This window comes from Ips typographus, linkage group LG16, assembly GCF_016097725.1.
Source record: "Ips typographus isolate SLU linkage group LG16, UJ_Ityp_2.0, whole genome shotgun sequence".
NCBI classification, from domain to species: domain Eukaryota; kingdom Metazoa; phylum Arthropoda; class Insecta; order Coleoptera; family Curculionidae; genus Ips; species Ips typographus.
This window is the reverse complement of record NC_138437.1, coordinates 7,732,053-7,749,864: the sequence shown is the minus strand read 5'-3', so window position 1 is coordinate 7,749,864 and position 17,812 is coordinate 7,732,053. Positions and strand designations below refer to the sequence as shown.

Genomic DNA, 17,812 nt, shown 5'->3' with positions numbered 1-17,812 from the left:
CCCTGTTTTATTGGTAAGTGAAGTATGCAACCATTTATATACCTCATCGTATTTCTGGTTGCATACTAAAATGATTTTAAAATAGTATATATATATTTATTATAATTGAATATATAATATATTCAATTTTATAATAAACTACGTTTTAACTACTTGAGATCATAAATTGGTTCATTAGCTACTGCGAAACCGAGTTTCAGCTTTATTGAATAACCGGGAATAGTTTTATCACAATTTTTATTATCAATACAGTAATCTTGACACATGGTGAATGCACTAAAAAAATGGTTGCCCGCACTACTTGCCAAGTAATTACATTTTAATTTCCTAGGATCATAGTGGTTCATTAGCTACTGCGAAACCGGGTTTCAGCTTTGTTGAATAACCAGGAATAGTTTTATATCAAAAAAGTAGAAAGGTTGTACAATTATACCTCTGCCATATATGGCCATAGTAATGAATTAATTGTTTGCAATTTGCAAAATAACTCTGGCACTCTGGCAACGCTGATTTGCTGTCAACGTCCATGTCAATACTGTCAACAGTCAAGGCGACATCGTCAGTCAATCGTCATATTTGATTTTGATTCAACATTCATGAATTTATTAAGTCTTTAGGTGTTTCAGATTCCTTGTTTGTAGGTGTTATTATAAAATTGTGTAAATTTTCAGAATCGGAATTTTCTAGTAAAAAATTGGTGATTTTTTTGGTGCAAAAATGAGGGCAACTAAATCTTGACAACCAGACATGCCAAAGACCACTTTCTCAAAGATGGAACCATGATTGTTTATTTACTACTCCCTGTAACAACAATTCATTCATGAAATAGTACCAGGATATTTTTGTTGTCACTAGGAGATTCATCTCGCACCGAAAACCGACTAACGAGGAGAGTAGAGGAGTAAATATGTTCAAAATAACTTTCAAAAAGCAAAAGTAAAAGAAAAGATGCCTCAGATGTTCCAGAAACCTTTTAGAACCTACTCATAAAAACCTGGAACAAAGCTAAAGTACATCTCAAAATGGACATGGGGGTCCGTAAGCTCCCCAAAAAGCGAAAGTTTGATCCATCTGAATTGGATGAAGGAGTTCAGCCTAGTACATGTATAGCAGTATCAGTAGTTCAAACTCTCCCTAGTGTCACCACCACAGATTACCATTTTAACCATCAAAAACATCCTGTAGCACCTTTATTACCACCTGTTGATTTAAGTGAATGGTGTGACCACAGGGTTTTGGCAAAACAAGGTGATTGGTATTTACCAGGAGTCATAAGGGAAGCTGGAGTTGATTCAGTAAGTCAAAATATTATTTTAAAAACTTATGTATGCCTTCTTAGTTTGGTGATTATTTATGTAATGTCTGATAGCATAGCAGCTTAGTCATTATTTGAAGGAGTTATCTGTGGCCACAAAAACATGGGAATAAATATTTTTTTATCATAGTGCATGACTTGTCTTGAATGCAATCCACTATTTGAATTTATGGTTTTCAGGTTACACAGATTATATCAAACTTGATTTAATGTGTGAAAGGTTTCACTCAGTTTTTTGCAATTAGAAAAACAGCTTAAAGTATACTCTAAGTTTTCTGAGAACTGTATGGCATATAAACTACTTGTCAGAGAACTAATAAACTGTACCTCTGACCTTACATCTGTAAACATCTTGTATTAATACAACAATGATATTTCTTGGGCATAGTAATTTATTCAATTAACTAATATTGTAGCAGTTGAGTTAGTCATGGTCAGTTTTTTGGAGAAATATAATTTTTCTTCATAATTTAATTAAACTTTATTCTCTTGTAAATCTGTTAGAAGCTATTTGTTGACCTACATGTATATGAACTCTTCAACATAAAATAAAATTTAAATATAAAGCAAGAAGAAACCATCCCTTCTCTCAAAGTTTTTTTCCTAACCTCTCTAAAAAAAGGGCAGTTTTTAGAGAGGTTTAAGATCTAATAGATTTATTGTGAAGACAACTGAGTGTTACTGTTACTACTACTTCAATCTATTCTTATTTAGTTTTTGTTATCTATTGAAATGTTGATCCAATAAATCTTTTTGTGATAAAAGAATTTTGAATAACATGAATCAACTATTGTTATTAAGTTTGATGTGACTATGTGACTGTTGATATATTACAGAATCTCTGACTCTGAATTAACCAAATTGAAAATAAACCATTTCATTCTAGATCACTGTAGTGTTGGATGGCAAAGGTGAAAGAAAAACCTATGAAAATGTGTTTGATAGTGATTGCTATAATGTCATTGGAGATGCTAGCCCATCTGTAAACCAGATTAGTCTGGGTACAAGAGTTTGTGTTCGTCATCAGAGTATGTTTGTAGAGGGAATTGTATGTACCATTCTTGAAGGTCAGCCCATAAGATTTATGGTGGCTGTGATTGGTAAGTGTTTTCATTTTTGATGTTTAATAAATATAATTGCAATTAAGTTTATGTATCCAAGACACACTAACTAAAGTAAAGGATTAGACAAACTTAAAATTTCAGGTGAAAATTCGTATGAAGTAAACGTAAAAAGAGCTGATTTACGTTTGTTACGCCCTCCTTGGTATGATGAACTTGAACATATGGACTTAGTTCCTACCCAACCAAACGACTATTGCCGAGCATCACCTGCTACATTGAATACCCCAGTTAGCGCCTGCACTCCTTTATCAAATGGCCGGATGTATGATGAATTTGGTGAAAGTGAAGATGAACTGAGACAAGAAGGTTTTACTGAAGAAGCCAAACTATCCGGAGGTAGCAAGAGAAGTAGCATGCATAGTAGAGGATCATCGTCTAGCAGCGTAACTCCTAGTCAACCAGCTACCCCTCACAAATACAAGAAAGGAGACGTCGTATCAAATCCTAATGGGATTCGTAAGAAGTTTAATGGCAAACAGTGGCGTAGACTGTGTTCTAAAGATAACTGTAATAAAGAAAGCCAACGGCGAGGTTATTGTTCTCGACATTTAAGTCAGAAAGGTAACGGATTGCGTGGAACTTCATTTCCTAGAGCTGGAAGCAAGCAGGAAGGGGAAGACACTTCTAGAGATTCAGAAACATCACCAAGTGCTCAGGATCGGCGTGTTACGGGTCGATTTGATCAGGAAGAAACTGATGTGGCTAATATGTTAGGTAAACCAAAGAAATTGTTTTTAACATTGTTTTCTTTACATTAAAAATTAAAACTAAAAATTGAGTAAATTTTAAGTTTAAGTAGTACTTTTTTCTTGACCCATTAACTTTGTGCTAATAAAAGCTTTAGACTTTTTAAAACTAGTTTGTGGTTTGCAGTGTCGTTAGGAAGTTCGCGTTCGGCGACTCCAGCCGCTTTCTCACCAGGAACTGCAAGTTCTCCAGTAGCACGTTTAGGAAATGCACCATCTCCAGTTACAGTTGGGCCGCGTCAAAATGTCTTCCTCCCGATTGGTGGTGGAGCGCCATCTTATCCTCCTTATCATCAACCAGTTATTCGGCCTGAGTTAGTACGACCCGTTCAAACTACTCAAAGTGTTATTCGAGTGTCTCCAAGACCCCGCCCTTGGGACTCTGTAGCTACTTTAGAGAATTCACAGCCAGTTTTACAGTCTACTCCTCCTATTGAAGAACGTGTCACCATGGCTCCTCATGTGTCTAATAGTAAGTATTTTAATTTTTTGTTATTTAGCATTTAAACCTTATAATATTGCATGCAATTGGGTATTAATGGTTTGTTAATTTCAAACTACTGTTAGAAGACTAATTTTCCCTAAAACTTGTTATTTTAAGGTACAAAGGTAGGTTAGAAATAAACATAATGAAAGAATGACTGAACTTTTTTGTAGGGCGTTTCTGAATGGCATGCTAATATTTAAGGAGACGAATTTTCCATTTTAAAGAAAAAAAGTATTTGACTGTATGTTGTAAACATCTGGCTTTTGAGATTGAGAAAACTTTTTTTCTAACGATTCTCAACTACACTCTGTTCTCCAATTCAAAACAACATTAGTCTAGTTGGTGATCAAAGAAACAAGTTGTATGTTGGTAAAGAGTACTTGTAATTGTCTCAGCTATTTTGGTTTAATATCTGTAATTACCACCCAGTTCAAAACCTGTGTTTATTAGTGCCTGAATTAAAATGTAAGGCAATACTTTTCTGTAAAATCAGTTTATTAGAGTAATGGAGACTGAAGCTGATATCGATTTTATAGGTAGGTAGTCAGCACTTTTAATTAGTTCAATACTAAACAATTTTACGTACTAGAACTTGTTTCTCATTCTTTAATAATAGGTGTGGTTACCATTAAAAAATAAGAAGGTAAATTTTCAAATAATACAACAATACAAATAAAAAAATAATGAAACATTTACAAACATCCTGATTCCTTTAAACTTATTTCACTATTAATTTAGATCCATTGTACCTGGTTCCTCAATCCCAGGAAAAGAACTTAGTCGTAATAAATAACGACCTGGACAACAGAATTGAAGATGTAAAACCTCTTCCACGTCAGGTAATAACATCAACTTTCGATCACAAAGATCTTTGCAAAGGTGGTGATTTTGAAAAGGTTATTCAAACGGACCATATGAGGAATTCTCAGCCTGCTGTGATTGTTCACCCTACTCAGCTACTGCCAGTACTACCAGCTACATCTCAATCTAGATCAACCCAAGCTGGGGTTATAGTAACACCTGAACAAGCTGTGGAACCAGTTGCTACGCATTCTCCGGCATCGACTATTCAAAACTCGCAAGTTGGTAGTCCTGCGTCGGCGTTTGCCGTCCCTTGGCACGCAGTAGTTCCTGTTTTGTCAAGCAGTAGCATCCTTTCGGGAAGAGCATTGTCACCTGAGAATGATGTTCAGGAAAATGAAAGTGTGGACCATGATGTTCTTCCTAGTCCTGCGGAGGAAGATGATGATGATGACGTGTTTGAGTCTGAAAATGGAGATATTTCTGGAGCTAATGGGGATGTTGGCAGGGCTCAACTAGCTCCGCAACGGAGGACTCAGTCTACTAGTTCACTGCATGGAAAGGATACCAAGGTAAACCTTAAATTAAAATCATTTGGATGTGTTTAAAAGTTTTTTTTTGGTAGCCACACAATAAAGATAGAATACGACGGCCGATGAATGCTTTCATGATTTTCTCCAAAGTTCACCGTCCCTTAGTACATCAAAGGTATCCGAACTTAGATAACCGGGCGGTGTCTAAAATTCTTGGAGAGTGGTGGTACGCTTTAGGATCAACGGAGAAGAAAAAGTATCATGACTTGGCAGCAGAAGTGAAAGAAGCTCATTTTAAAGCTCATCCTGAGTGGAAGTGGTAATTTTTTACCCTTATTACTACTGGGTTAGTAGTATTCTAAGTTATAAATTTTTAAGGTGCAACAAGGACAGAAGAAAATCTTCAACAGGTTCAGGGAGAAGCAAGCTGAGCTCCACAGGGGAGTGTGATGTTGCCATGAGTCCTGGTCAGTCTGAAAGGCAAGTTGACGATGAGGACGATGACCATTTAGTGATAGCAGATAGTGTGGGTCAAGAAATAGATTTGAAATGCAAGGAGAAGGTTTGTAGTTTATATGGTAGTTTGCAGTTTTTGAAGATCTTTTTCCAGGTGACTGATTCAGACTCGGAGTCTCATTGTGACATGGAACCGCCTGGAATGTTCAGTCCTGCAACACCAGCAGCTTTACCATACCACTTGTCCTCTTTTCAACATAGGGGAGGTCATATAAGGACGGTGGGTTACTCTCCTCAGCCTGTTAAATCTGAAGAGCCTTGCTCTTCCGCTCCCAATACACCCACAACCGCTTTTTCAACCGGTAAAAGCTTTTCTAAAATTACATTGCTTAAACTAATTAAATCTCCATTTCAGTGGGTAACGGTTCATCTTTGACAATCTTAAAACCAGCAGTGCCCAATAAAATGAACGTGGACAGTTACGAGTCTCCTTTAACCGTAGTGATAGGTAGCGGTGCGCCTGTTTGTCTTACCGAATGCTCGGATAATAGGCAATCTTTCGTAATGCAAGTCTCCACTACTTCTTCGTCGAATCTCCCGTGTTTGTACGTGCAACAGCAAGCTTACGAACCTCAACGTTTGGCTTTACAATTACTTTCAAAAAGCAGTGCCTCATCTACTCCTTCTCATTCCGTTATAGTGAGTCAACCCGCTAGAGTAGTCAATAGTTCACAGGAAGAAGTTCCACCGACAACACCCAAAAATACTGGTAAGGCTATTCATTCTTGTTTTGATGAAGATTGTTTATTGTGTGAGTGTTTAATTATTCGAAATATTAAGGTGATAGTTCATCAATATAGTTTCTTTCTTAAATAGGTACCCACTTTTATCAAAAGCCAAAAACGGAAAGTGGTTCATCGGAAGAAGACTCAAATCATCGTGAAGAAAATGGAGGAGAGTTTAAATTAGCTCCGACGCCTGCGCAATTGGGACGGGCCCCATTGCAACGACGTCAAGCTGTAAATCAATCATCATCACAAGGTAACAACGATGGAGGTATGGATCTCCAGTCGCCTTCAACCAAGAAGAGTTTCTTTAAGAGGAACACTGAAGATGGAAGAAATAAGTATAATAACTTTTTGGTGCTCTTCATTTGCTTTGCTTAAAAAGGAAACTTTCTTCCAGGGTGTTAGAAACCGTAAACTTTGAGGCTAAGTTTTCGTCTCTACCCATCTTCCAACCCTCAGAAATTCAATCTCCTAGCGCAATGTCGATCTCAAGCCCCAGTTTGTTCAACAACAGCCTCAGACGAAACAGAAGGCCTCCGTTAACTGCACCTGCTCGTGGTCCAGAAGAAGATCCAAACTCTGGTGAGTTTGTGCTTGGTGCACGAGTTACCAGCGCAGTAACTGAAAGTTTAGGTGCCGCAAACGATGCACCATTGTCTATGCCTTCAGCTCGTCCTTTAGCCGGTACTCGATTCTTTGGCCCGGACTTCTCTTTGGAGAGCGTGAGGGAGTTGCAAGAAGCTGATGAGGGTGCTTCGCCGTCACCAAGGACGCCACGTACACCTGGAGCTAAAGATCCGGATAAAGGACACAGGAAGACTTTGGATCAACGTAGGCGACTTGTGATGCAACTTTTCCATGAGTTTTCTACCTTTTATCCGTCAACTTCGGCTACGTCTATGTTTCAAGCTGAGCACTCTGATATATTTCCTACTAGAAGCACTTTACAACTTAAGGTAAGGAAATCAAACATATCATATATCAGACCAGTTTGGCGTCTCATTTATTTTTAACAAGAAAAAAACTATATTATTGACAGATTCGTGAAGTGCGTCAGAAACTGATGGCGCAAAATAATCAACTAACTCCGTTGACCCCGAGCCCCGGCGGCCCAGGTCCTCAATCAGCAGGACCTCACGAGCCTTTAAAGGTGTCTTCTAATAGCTAATACAGTCTTCCTTTGTCGTTATTAATTCGACGCTAAGGTCGCGTTACGTCTTAAGCTAACGTACGTCTTGAGAGGTATTTTTGATTTGTCAATTTTTGGAAACAGTGCATGGTGTGCTTCAACTGTTACAATCCTTATAAGAACAGTTCAGTTACACTTGACTGAATAGGAACAGTATGAAGAACAGTAATAGATTGTATATGTTTTTTACTTGGTACAAAAGTTTAACATCACTTAATTACAATGTGACAAGTTTTTGTTGACATGCCATTCTGAACTGTTCGGATTAGTACAATGCATTATAGAAGAATAGAAAACCGAAACAAAGTTATTCTCTCTCTATGCTTAAAAAGCACCTCTCAAAACTCTCATCAATGGCCGCATTCGTTTTCAAGCTCTATGCAGGGAGCAGAGCTTTTTTGGTGTCACAATGACTTAATTTGGGAAAACCATTAGTTGACCAACTGTCATTGTGACGTCAAAGCTCTATGGAGGTTGAAAACAAATGCGGCAAATATAGTGAATAGTATTAATTGACCCTCGTTCCGGGTATTACACGGCTAGCGTATATGACACTTTCGAAGTAGGTGTTGACTATCGACATATTCCCTTTATACATATTTTAGTGTACCTACATAAATATTCTATAAGGTAAACTGGACTCTCGAGTCTATTTTAATAAAATGAGCAAAGTGCCAAGATTGGAGTACCCTTGGAATTATGCAACCAAAAGAGATGTGAATTTATGAGTACTGAATTGGGGAGCAGATCCTGAGGTATAAAATTTTATTTAAAGTTAAAGGAGAATTCTTGTTAAATTGTGTTATTGGAATGTGATTGATTTTTTTTTTTGTTGTTGGAGTTTCTGACACAAAAAAATATCGTGGACAGATAGTGGATCTGCACAAAATATTTAACACATCTTCTGAATTTTATTTAATGGTGCTCTTAGATTTATTTGAATTATTATAGGAACATTGTGCCAGCCTTAGTCAGTTGACAGTAATTCGTTCTCCACATTAATTAACGCATGGTGCAATAAAATAAAAATAGACTCGTATTTATGTTATTTTATGTAAAGATATGTACTATGTTGACTTTTTGTGATTATACATCAAGTAGTTGTTGAATACTTTCAATGACATATTAATTGTTATTCTACTTAGATTATTTTTATTTTTACGGCTTTTATTGTGGACGATCGCTCCAAATCGGATAAATTTATTATTTTTTTTTTTAATTATAGTGCAATTTCAATTTCATTATCAAATGTTTAGTGCAATATTGTTTGCGTATATCTATCGACAGTATTTTATTGCTATATTACTTCCAATTTGGACGGTCGGATTGCTTAATATGTTAAGTCAGAACTGTCATGCCGTGACTAAATTGTTTCGGTCTAAGTCTAAAAGTATAGTTTAGTTTTGTAGCTATAAATGACAATTTCATCTCAATATTTGTAGTTACACGTACATAAAAAACAAGCCAGCCACATATCAGTCGCTTTGTACGGTATTCAATTTGCTATAAACCCAAGATTTAACCTACACTTAATTGTCGCGAAGTGACTGCAATTTGCTTATTGTATTTTAGATCGCATCCTTGGTATGGTTGTGTTTATAATAGGCCATTATTGTTTTAATTACACCAGGTGATTTTAACGTAAAAATATAGGTGCCACAGGACACTCTATAACGTATAGTAGCATTTCATGATCTCTTTATTATCGTAATTGAAAAGTATGCACCTTTTACTTTAATCATATACTTGTATATATAAAAACACTTTTTAGTAGCATTTGTACATCATATTATGATCGCAAAAATCCATTTAAAAATAAAATTATGACACAACAAAATATGTTTTTCTTTTCAAGGGCGTAGGAATCAAACTAGAACGGTTCAGAGAAGCTGAAGAGGGTTTAATACTCGAATATAATAAACAATTATTAACATGTAAGTCACGTTTTAATATGAAGAACAAGTGCAAACAAGTGTTTGGGAGTGCACATGTTTATTTATTTATTTATGAGTACTTTACAGGAAATCACCCTATTACAAAGTACTAAGAGTCCTAGGTAACTAATAGTAACCCTAGGTAACTAATTCAAAATATAATTCGACTTAAAAATTAAATACATGCCTAACAGAACAACATAGGATAAAACCTTAAAATAGAGGCAGTATATAGAGAAAAAAAAATGAAATAGAGAATAGGATAAGATATACCAAAGCATTAAAAATACGCAGCAAGGAGCTACTCCATTACAATAAGACACACACTAGTACCGCACCAATGATTAGCAATCTATACACACATTCACGGAATCCACTAGACTTTAAAGAATCTCTATACAAGCTAGAATTTCATTTCGAAAATTTTCATAAGACAAGAAAAATATATCACAGTTAGTCTGATACTTGTTATACAAATTGCACATTACATTAATTGGTGAATAGTAATGATAGTTCGTCCTAGTGTACATGTTTATTTATTTATTTGATTACAAACCCCACAGAAATACATCCAATTATAGGGTAGGTTGGTTAAAGACAATTATTAATGTACATAGCAAATATACAAAGTAACAAGCAATAAGTTTACAGCATTTCTTGAATCATCTTTCTAAATCGATTCAAATCTACACTAAAAATATCACATTGGTCCCTAACTTGATTATATAACTTACACATACTTATAATGGGAGAATTAAAATAAAAATTAGTTCGTGCATTATCAACATACATGCTTGTTGGATTCCTGATTCGATAATTTGGCACATGAAAACTTATTAAAGCTAACAAATTAGGGCCTTCAATATTATTATTAATAAGTTTGTGTAAAAACACCAAATATGCTACAGATCTTCGACTTTCTAAGGTGTGCAAATTATATCTCTTCAGGATGTCTACTTTAGGTATATGAAGTTGATATATACCGGTTTCCTTGTATTTTATATATCTTAGCATTTTATTTTGGACTTTCTCTAAGCTATACTTATGGATATTATAATGAGGACTCCAAATAACCGAGCAATATTCTAGGATTGATCTTATATATGACACATATAGTGTCCTTATGCATGTCATATTATTAAAGTCCTTGCAGTTTCGAACTATAAATCCATACATATTATAGGCTTTATTAACAATATTACCTATATGTGTCTTAAAATTAAGTTGAGAGTTAAAAGTGACTCCTAGATCCACCATTTCAGTAACACGAGGCAACACTGCTCCATTAATTGTATAGCTAAAATAGGATAGACTTTTTTTTCGTGTATAGCTAAGGACATAACATTTATTGACATTAAGTTCCAAACCGTTTTCAACCGACCAACTATGAACTTTGTTCATATCCTCTTGAAGTGATTGACAGTCTTCCATGTTTTTTATTCTAAGGTACAATTTTAAGTCATCAGCAAATAGTAACGTTTTGGACTTATTAACGGTATCAATTAAATTGTTTATAAATAAAAGGAACAGTAGTGGTCCGAGATTAGATCCCTGTGGGACACCTGAAGTTGGTATAAAATAATTAGAGCTAAACCCCCTGAGTAGGACTTTCTGCTGCCTATTACTAACGTAAGATTGAAAAAAATTAACCAGGCCGTCATCAAACCCAAACTCTGTATCTAATTTTTTTAGAAGAATGTTGTGTGGGATGCAGTCAAAAGCCTTTGCAAAATCTGTGTAAATAACATCTACCTGACAACTCTTGTCTAACTTTTCTGCTATGTATTGAGTTAAATTGCATAAATTCGTGGCAGTTGATTTATTCTTCATAAATCCATGTTGCATGGGTGATATTTTATTTCGTACGTAATTATAAATCTGTGTGCACGTGCACTCCCAAATTTTGAGTCCAAAAATGCATGTTTTCATTATAAATTTTATAATTATTGAAATCATTTTCTATTAATACCAAGTATTAATCTTGGAAATAAATAAGCTTTTATTAATAAATAAACGAAATCTGGACGAATTACGGATCATCGCCGCCACCGTGCACCCTGTGTCGTGGTAAAATCAAGTGCACAGCTCATGGGTATAGTAAATCTTATTGGTCGAACTTCCGCCGTCCGCCGTCTAGAGTCAGTCGATGTTTTAAGCTGGCCCCTGTGCACAATTAGATCGTGCACTCGGGGTTTTTTCTTATCAGTCGAGTGTTATTTTTCTTCGCGACTTTTTAAAATGCCTCCAGTATTTCCTAACGTTAGTGTGCAATATTTGAACACAATTACATATTTTAAAATTGTAGGAAGTTTGGGCGTGGTCTCAAAAATTTTTTCTTGGGTGCCCATTTATTCATCACTCACCGGAACCAAAATTCGCCTGAAAAATAGTTAAAGAAGAAATTAGAACAAAATTCTAAATTAAGGAATAAGATGAATGTGACTTAAAACTGAACTTCATTATCTAAAAAGTTCTTGCATCAAACTTACCCTTCTTGGTTACTGATGTAATTAAACAATCCACCCCTGTAGATTTTGAAGGATTGAACTAATGATCTCAATTTATGATCCAAATCCTTGTATCTTTGCTGATGAATGTACTGTACAAGCTAAGAAATTCCATAAGTTTACATATTTCTTTAGTGTTTACATACATATTACTTACCTCAGGCTTAATGTGATCAATCCAAATAAGTACAGTGTCAAACACAGGATAGAAACATTCTTTTAAACGATGCTCGTCTTGTATAAAAAACAACAAGTTTAGGATTGATTTAGTGCAGTACTTCACTTCAGTGTCATACTCCTAAAATAGTGTCATGAAGTATTCCTAGCAACTGTACTTTAATTATATGACTCACTCCATAGAACATCAAGCCTTCGTAAGAAGGATCTTTATTAAAAATTTGTTTTTCGATTGACTGGCATATATCAAGGTAGTGTTGTTCTCTGTAGTCAAACTGAGGTTTGCAGGACATTACTTTAAAAGTGTAAAGAGAGTAATTTAGGAAGGTGAAGAAATTGTCGTCGATTTTGCATTTTCCGGCTACCAAACAATCTAAAAATAAGTTTAGAAGCACACATCTTTAGAATAAAATAGTAAAACTTACCGAAAATCTCACACATTTCTTTGAGGACACTGAAGCGAGTTTTAATTTGAAGAGAACTGAACAAAAACCTTATTAACTCATTAGGAAAATCCAGCAGGTTCCGCATTTCAATCAAACTCAATCGAAAGTTAAACTCGATAGGAAAATTATCAAACTGTAAACACATTCAATGAATTCAACCACAAATATTTAAAAAAAAACTATTACCTTAGTGTGACCACTCATATAAACTAATGTAGTCATATAAAACCGTCCTACGTCGCTTTTATTGGACACTAAAAATCTTTGATTAAGCAGGTGCATCATGTAGTTGCCTAAACTTCGGGACGCTAGCCTATGCACGAATTTCATAAATGTTTCAGGTGTCAACATTATGTAGTTCTCATGTATTAGTTCTTCTAGAATAGTCGCACATGCTCGACTTAACACTGTGTGTTCTGAAGTCATATGATTGAAACAGAACGTAATTATTTCGTCAAACTCCCGGGTTATTCTACAAAACTGAAAAGTTAAATTTTGATTAAGTTGAAAGTGTAATTACTCACTCAGACGCTAAAGTGTAATACGTTTTAATCGCTGTTAATTGCACTATGGGATCTTCTACGTCCAAAGCAAGTTTGAAAAAAATAACTGCCATTGGAATTCTCGAACGATCTAACATGGAAAGTGTGCCATAAAATGCAGTCAACTGGATTAAAGTGTCTTTGTAAACAGTCTGCAGCACTATTAACAAACCATCATTAAAATTTGTAAGTGATTGATGATATAGCTATACTTACTTTTTGTTGATCGACTATTAGTACCAACAGTTTCAAAAATGTTTAAAATCTCAACTCTTGGAGCCCTTCGCAATGCAATGCAAATTTCAGTTAAATGCATAACTGAACCCATAAAATACTGTTTCTGCACCAAAGCCTTGTATGCTGAATCACCTGATATCTTTAGCAAACGTGCTCTTCTTTCTGCATCTCCCTCATCATCCAAACCCAGTATTTCTTTCAAAGTTTGAATCAAATCAAAAGACGGTTTAATACTTGTTATTCCACAACATTGATTATAAAGTGAATTCCACAGGAAATCATGCAACCTATGGAATTTAGGCATATCACTCTCCAAATAAACACGATTGTTCAGCAATATCCGTCTGTAGCTTCCAAATAAGTGACTGCAAGCGTCTATGCAAGAAAGCTACAACATATTTCCATAGTGTTTAGCAACATGACTGCAAATTAATTCCTTACATCTTCAAGGTTGTCAAAGAAGTAATTAGTCATGACGTCGTACTCTTTGTATTCTACGAAATCCAGTAAAGCATGTAATAACAGGCAGTAGCCTGGTTCTCTATGATTGAAGTTCTGTATTAGATGACGCACGTGTGTATACCTGCAAAAAGAATATTTATCACTGATAATACCAATATTAATACGTAACAATAACCAAAACTTACTCAATGAGATGTCTGCTCTTAGCCAAAAATAATTCATAATCAAACTCATCAGAAATTAGTACATTAGAATACTTCTCAGGTCCATACTCAACTCCGTTCACGTTTGAAGAAAATATTATGCATTTGTACAGGTGCTGCAAAAATCAATCATAACAACCTATTACGACATTTATGGATTAAATTACCTCAATAAAAATTGATGAACTAGCATCAGAATGCATCGCCATTTTTAAGAATATTCTCATTATGGCAGTTCGAGCTGCACAATTGACTCTATTAGACAGTTGTAAAAATAAACTATGTAAATTTGGCAAAATGTTTTTCACACTAAAAGGAGTTCCATCTTTGCATATTAAATACAGGGATTCACAGGATAAATCACCATCCAGTTTACTTATACCAATCAGCAATCTTGATACAATATGAAGTACATGTTTACTTCTTTCTGAATGTCCTTCATATTGACTGCTTAGTATTTTAACCAGTGCTGCTAAAATACTTTCTGCTTCAAGTTCTGCTATTTTACCAGTCATGCTAGCATTCTGAAAAACGACTTTAAATTAACTAATAAAACTGTTACAACTCCATCTAACCTCTATAATAGTAGTTAAAATAGGATTGTTTTCAAGCAAACAAATTTTGGCCAGTACTTCAATGGTACGGTCTTGAATTTGAAGATTTTTACCAAGTAAGTGGATTACTACGGTTTTGATACAAACTGCAAATAAAACATCCAATTTCTTGAACTTTTTAGGATGTGGTTGAGCTAATAAATAGTACACAACATGCATCAAATTAACATAATAGTTTTGATGGTTTGATGACTCCAAGTGGTTTGAAACTCTTGTAAGAAACTCCTTGTATAGCTGTTCATCTAGTAAATTGATTATATGGATGCAATCCTAAAAATCAATATCAAATTGCTCTCTAAGTAGTTATTGTAATTGAATGCTGTGTAATTAAGCTGACAAACTTACCTGGACCAAATCAAAATCTGGTGACCCAAGCACAGAAAATAAAGAATCCAGAAAATGCCTATGTTTGTTTTTATCCTCAATTTCCACAAACAATGTCTTTTCTATAAAATTCCTTGTAATAATGGCAGCTCTTTGTCTCTGTTCTTCTGATGATTGTATGCAATCATCCCTTAATAAGCACCTAAGTAAACTTTTCATTATGCACTGCAGTTCCTGAGGGTGCTCTTTAACAATTATCAGCTCTTTAATACATTTCAGACAATACAGTCCTAAAGGATCATCAACTGCAACAGATCAAAACAGATTTATGACTAGGAAATACCCAAAATGAACCAACTTACATGGTTTTATTGTTCCAGATTTAGCTCTGTATTTAACAATATTTGCATAAACATTTGCAGTACCTGCTAAATGCATGGTCTCTATTTCGTCGCGAGAAATAAACTTTAAAGTCATTTCTAGAACTACTTGTGTAGGTTCTATAGGTAAAGTAGGTTTTTTAGTGATTCTGTTAAGCATATACAAAATCATGCAATACATATTCTTCTCATAATATAACTTTCCAATATCAGGAGGAAGTAAAACTAATTTTAAGTAAAGTTGTGCAGCATATAATGAAGTTCTCATAGGCAACCTTTCTGTAGAGCCTAGGCAATGATACAAAAATATCAGCAAATAGGCCTTCAAGCTGCCACTTATAGTCCTAAGATCTTCTTTAACACAGTCATCAAACTTATTTAGCAACTCTGACAAGTACACCTCTGTATCAACTGGATAATGAAAACTGTACTCTATTAGTTTATGGGAACTTATCAAAGATCTTCGACCACTTATAATTTCTTGCCAGACAATTGTAATTAAATTGAGATCTGGCATCTTGTCAAAGTAGTCTTGCAGGATATTAAGAAACGTTTTGTTTACGTTTGTGTAATCCATAGACTTAGGATAAGGAGAGTATTCTGGGGTCTCCAGAAAGTTAGGAATGTCCTCCCCTTTAATAAAATTGCTTAAATTTTAATGTGTTTTACATTTAAGGCTGTGCTTACCTGACATTGTGTAAAACTGTATTATTAGAACAAGCTTTTGGTAAATATTTCTATTTAAGAATTTAACTAAAAGTATTGCACTGTTTAACTAAACTATTGCACTGTTTATATTTACAAAAATTTACATTTGTTGATGATGGTGATTTCTTCTTCTCTTCTCAGTAGGTTATGTTATGCCTGGCCTGGCAACGAGCCAGGCCAGAACAAGCATGCGTATGACGATTGATCACAGGGCCACAGGACAAGAACAAGGAACAACACCGGGTAAAAAATTGTTTTAATAATTTAAATATAGCTTATATTTTGATATAAGCACAACTTAGGGATTCTTACATTGTACGCAATTTTCCATAAACTCCTTAAAATCTTCAATTTGTAAGGTCATTTCAAAGATATTGTATTTGTCATGAATGTTGGTGGTGGCAATCATGAGGACGTGTTGTGGATTGATTCCTTCAGCTAAAATTTATCGTTACAGTTTATAACATTTTTACAGATAAATTTGTGAATACATACTTATAGCCACATGGGCGCTCATAGTAACTTTATCCAAACTGAGAGCCCATATTCTCAAATTGTGAACTGTCATAACTCCATCGATTTCCATTAAAATATTCATTACTTCCTCAAAATTAATTCCTTTGGGCCGCGCTTCCATAAGTATCAGCAATGTATCTTTGATGATGGTGAATGTGGTGATCATAACGAATACCGAAAATATGATGGTCATTGTCGGATCCACTACTGCCCATTCTGGCTAAAGTGGCTTAGGTTACTTCAGTAATCCAGAAAAAGAGTTTATAGTTACTTTGAAATAAATTACAAGAGCTGCCAATAAAACCCCAAAACTTTGCAAGAAGTCGCCAATGACATGTATAAAAGCAGCTCTAACATTGAGATTTTCTCTTTTCGCATTTCCTTTATGTTCTAATTTACCATGACTGTGATGCGTATTCTGGTGCAGTGATAATCCCATACTGTAAAATATTTCTCCAGTTTATCAACTGAAAAATTTGTAGCACTACTCACATTATATTCACAGCAAGTCCTACCGTAGATGTGATTAGCATTACAACAGCGTCAATTTCAAAGTTCCAAGAAAGAAGCCTTTGAATTGCCATGTACACTAAAATTCCTGTTACCAGCCAAATTAGCAACACCGAAGTCAGAGCACCAATTACTTCAGCTCTGTACCATCCGAAAGACATTTTCTTTGTTTTTGGCCTGTTGACTATGTACAAGGAAAATAGAGAAACCATGAAACTGGCTAAGTCAGTAAGAAGATGAGCGGCATCCGATGCTATTGCTAAACTGTTTGATATATAACCACCTAATTTGTAAGTTTTTATTTTCAGTGTTTTATTTTAAATGTGATTTTTGATTCACTTACCAATAATCTCAGCAACCATAAATACTACACAAAAGATACTGGCTATAATAAGTTTTCTTCTAGCTTTTAGGTCTACTTGGGGGATATCAGACTTATGACAATGTTTGTTTTCTAAATCCATGACTTTAACTGGCAATTGGAAACTAACTTATGGCTTTCAGTAAAACGATTTAATACACTATAATGAAGTGATACCTGTAATAACGCTGCATAGTATGTAAAAATAGTTTTCAACTTATTATTTTCAGATAGCACAACCATAATAACCAAAAAAATTAAACAAAACATAGCGAAACAAAATTCATGACAGTACCCAGCACCTAACATACCGATAACAAATTATTTACTGCTGCATGTATGTCTCTAAACTTAATGCTATAATTCAGGTAGAATCCACACATAAAACTTGACTTGAGTTTTCTTTAGGTTGGTTAATAAATTGTTAGGTTTTAAGTTTTGTTTATTGTTAT

The 17,812-nt window shown here is 34.8% G+C and overlaps 3 protein-coding genes across 5 annotated transcripts; 1 reads left to right on the top strand and 2 right to left on the bottom strand.

Moving 5' to 3' along the window:
- The first annotated feature begins 555 nt into the window (after positions 1-555).
- Positions 556-9,276, top strand: cic (Putative transcription factor capicua). Of its 3 annotated transcripts, XM_081993658.1 has the most exons (15): positions 556-901; positions 958-1,295; positions 2,202-2,415; positions 2,521-3,153; positions 3,313-3,657; positions 4,411-4,511; positions 4,569-5,045; positions 5,099-5,325; positions 5,385-5,568; positions 5,617-5,824; positions 5,878-6,231; positions 6,339-6,588; positions 6,648-6,832; positions 6,884-7,206; positions 7,290-9,276. In XM_081993658.1, exons 2-15 carry the CDS (start codon positions 1,023-1,025, stop codon positions 7,416-7,418), a joined length of 3,903 nt encoding a protein of 1,300 aa, XP_081849784.1. In that variant the 5' UTR covers positions 556-901; positions 958-1,022; the 3' UTR covers positions 7,419-9,276. The 3 variants fall into 3 exon arrangements, with proteins under 3 accessions (XP_081849784.1, XP_081849786.1, XP_081849783.1); XM_081993660.1 differs by having other exon boundaries at positions 556-1,295; positions 6,920-7,206; XM_081993657.1 differs by having other exon boundaries at positions 556-1,295.
- Positions 9,277-9,318: 42 nt separating this feature from the next.
- LOC145738692 (uncharacterized) lies at positions 9,319-16,121 on the bottom strand. Its single transcript, XM_081993662.1, has 15 exons — positions 15,953-16,121; positions 15,248-15,898; positions 14,907-15,190; positions 14,523-14,831; positions 14,115-14,471; positions 13,930-14,063; positions 13,724-13,865; positions 13,262-13,670; positions 13,028-13,205; positions 12,690-12,975; positions 12,483-12,636; positions 12,234-12,430; positions 12,038-12,178; positions 11,863-11,981; positions 9,319-11,752 (listed from the first exon to the last, which is right to left on the bottom strand). Exons 1-15 carry the CDS (start codon positions 15,957-15,959, stop codon positions 11,722-11,724), a joined length of 3,399 nt encoding a protein of 1,132 aa, XP_081849788.1. The 5' UTR covers positions 15,960-16,121; the 3' UTR covers positions 9,319-11,721.
- A 115-nt stretch (positions 16,122-16,236) lies between these two features.
- On the bottom strand, positions 16,237-17,674 carry LOC145738703 (proton-coupled zinc antiporter SLC30A2-like). The gene is made up of 6 exons (XM_081993690.1): positions 17,538-17,674; positions 17,343-17,485; positions 16,982-17,282; positions 16,761-16,929; positions 16,469-16,709; positions 16,237-16,411 (listed from the first exon to the last, which is right to left on the bottom strand). Exons 1-6 carry the CDS (start codon positions 17,552-17,554, stop codon positions 16,272-16,274), a joined length of 1,011 nt encoding a protein of 336 aa, XP_081849816.1. The 5' UTR covers positions 17,555-17,674; the 3' UTR covers positions 16,237-16,271.
- Positions 17,675-17,812: the final 138 nt, after the last annotated feature.

What these genes read in the sequence shown, in the direction of transcription:
- cic (XM_081993658.1), top strand. Translation starts at nt 1,023, where the DNA reads ATGGACATGGGGGTCCGTAAGCTCCCCAAAAAGCGAAAGTTTGATCCA. An exon ending in ATTTGAAATGCAAGGAGAAG is followed by an intron (nt 5,569 to 5,616) that starts GTTTGTAGTTTA and finishes ATCTTTTTCCAG; the next exon opens with GTGACTGATTCAGACTCGGA. An exon ending in AGAAGAAGATCCAAACTCTG is followed by an intron (nt 6,833 to 6,883) that starts GTGAGTTTGTGC and finishes CTGAAAGTTTAG; the next exon opens with GTGCCGCAAACGATGCACCA.
- LOC145738692 (XM_081993662.1), bottom strand. An exon ending in TTTTAACTACTATTATAGAG is followed by an intron (nt 14,472 to 14,522) that starts GTTAGATGGAGT and finishes GTCGTTTTTCAG; the next exon opens with AATGCTAGCATGACTGGTAA. An exon ending in TCTTTGACAACCTTGAAGAT is followed by an intron (nt 13,671 to 13,723) that starts GTAAGGAATTAA and finishes AATATGTTGTAG; the next exon opens with CTTTCTTGCATAGACGCTTG.
- LOC145738703 (XM_081993690.1), bottom strand. An exon ending in TATGGTTGCTGAGATTATTG is followed by an intron (nt 17,283 to 17,342) that starts GTAAGTGAATCA and finishes CTTACAAATTAG; the next exon opens with GTGGTTATATATCAAACAGT. An exon ending in GAGCGCCCATGTGGCTATAA is followed by an intron (nt 16,412 to 16,468) that starts GTATGTATTCAC and finishes GATAAATTTTAG; the next exon opens with CTGAAGGAATCAATCCACAA.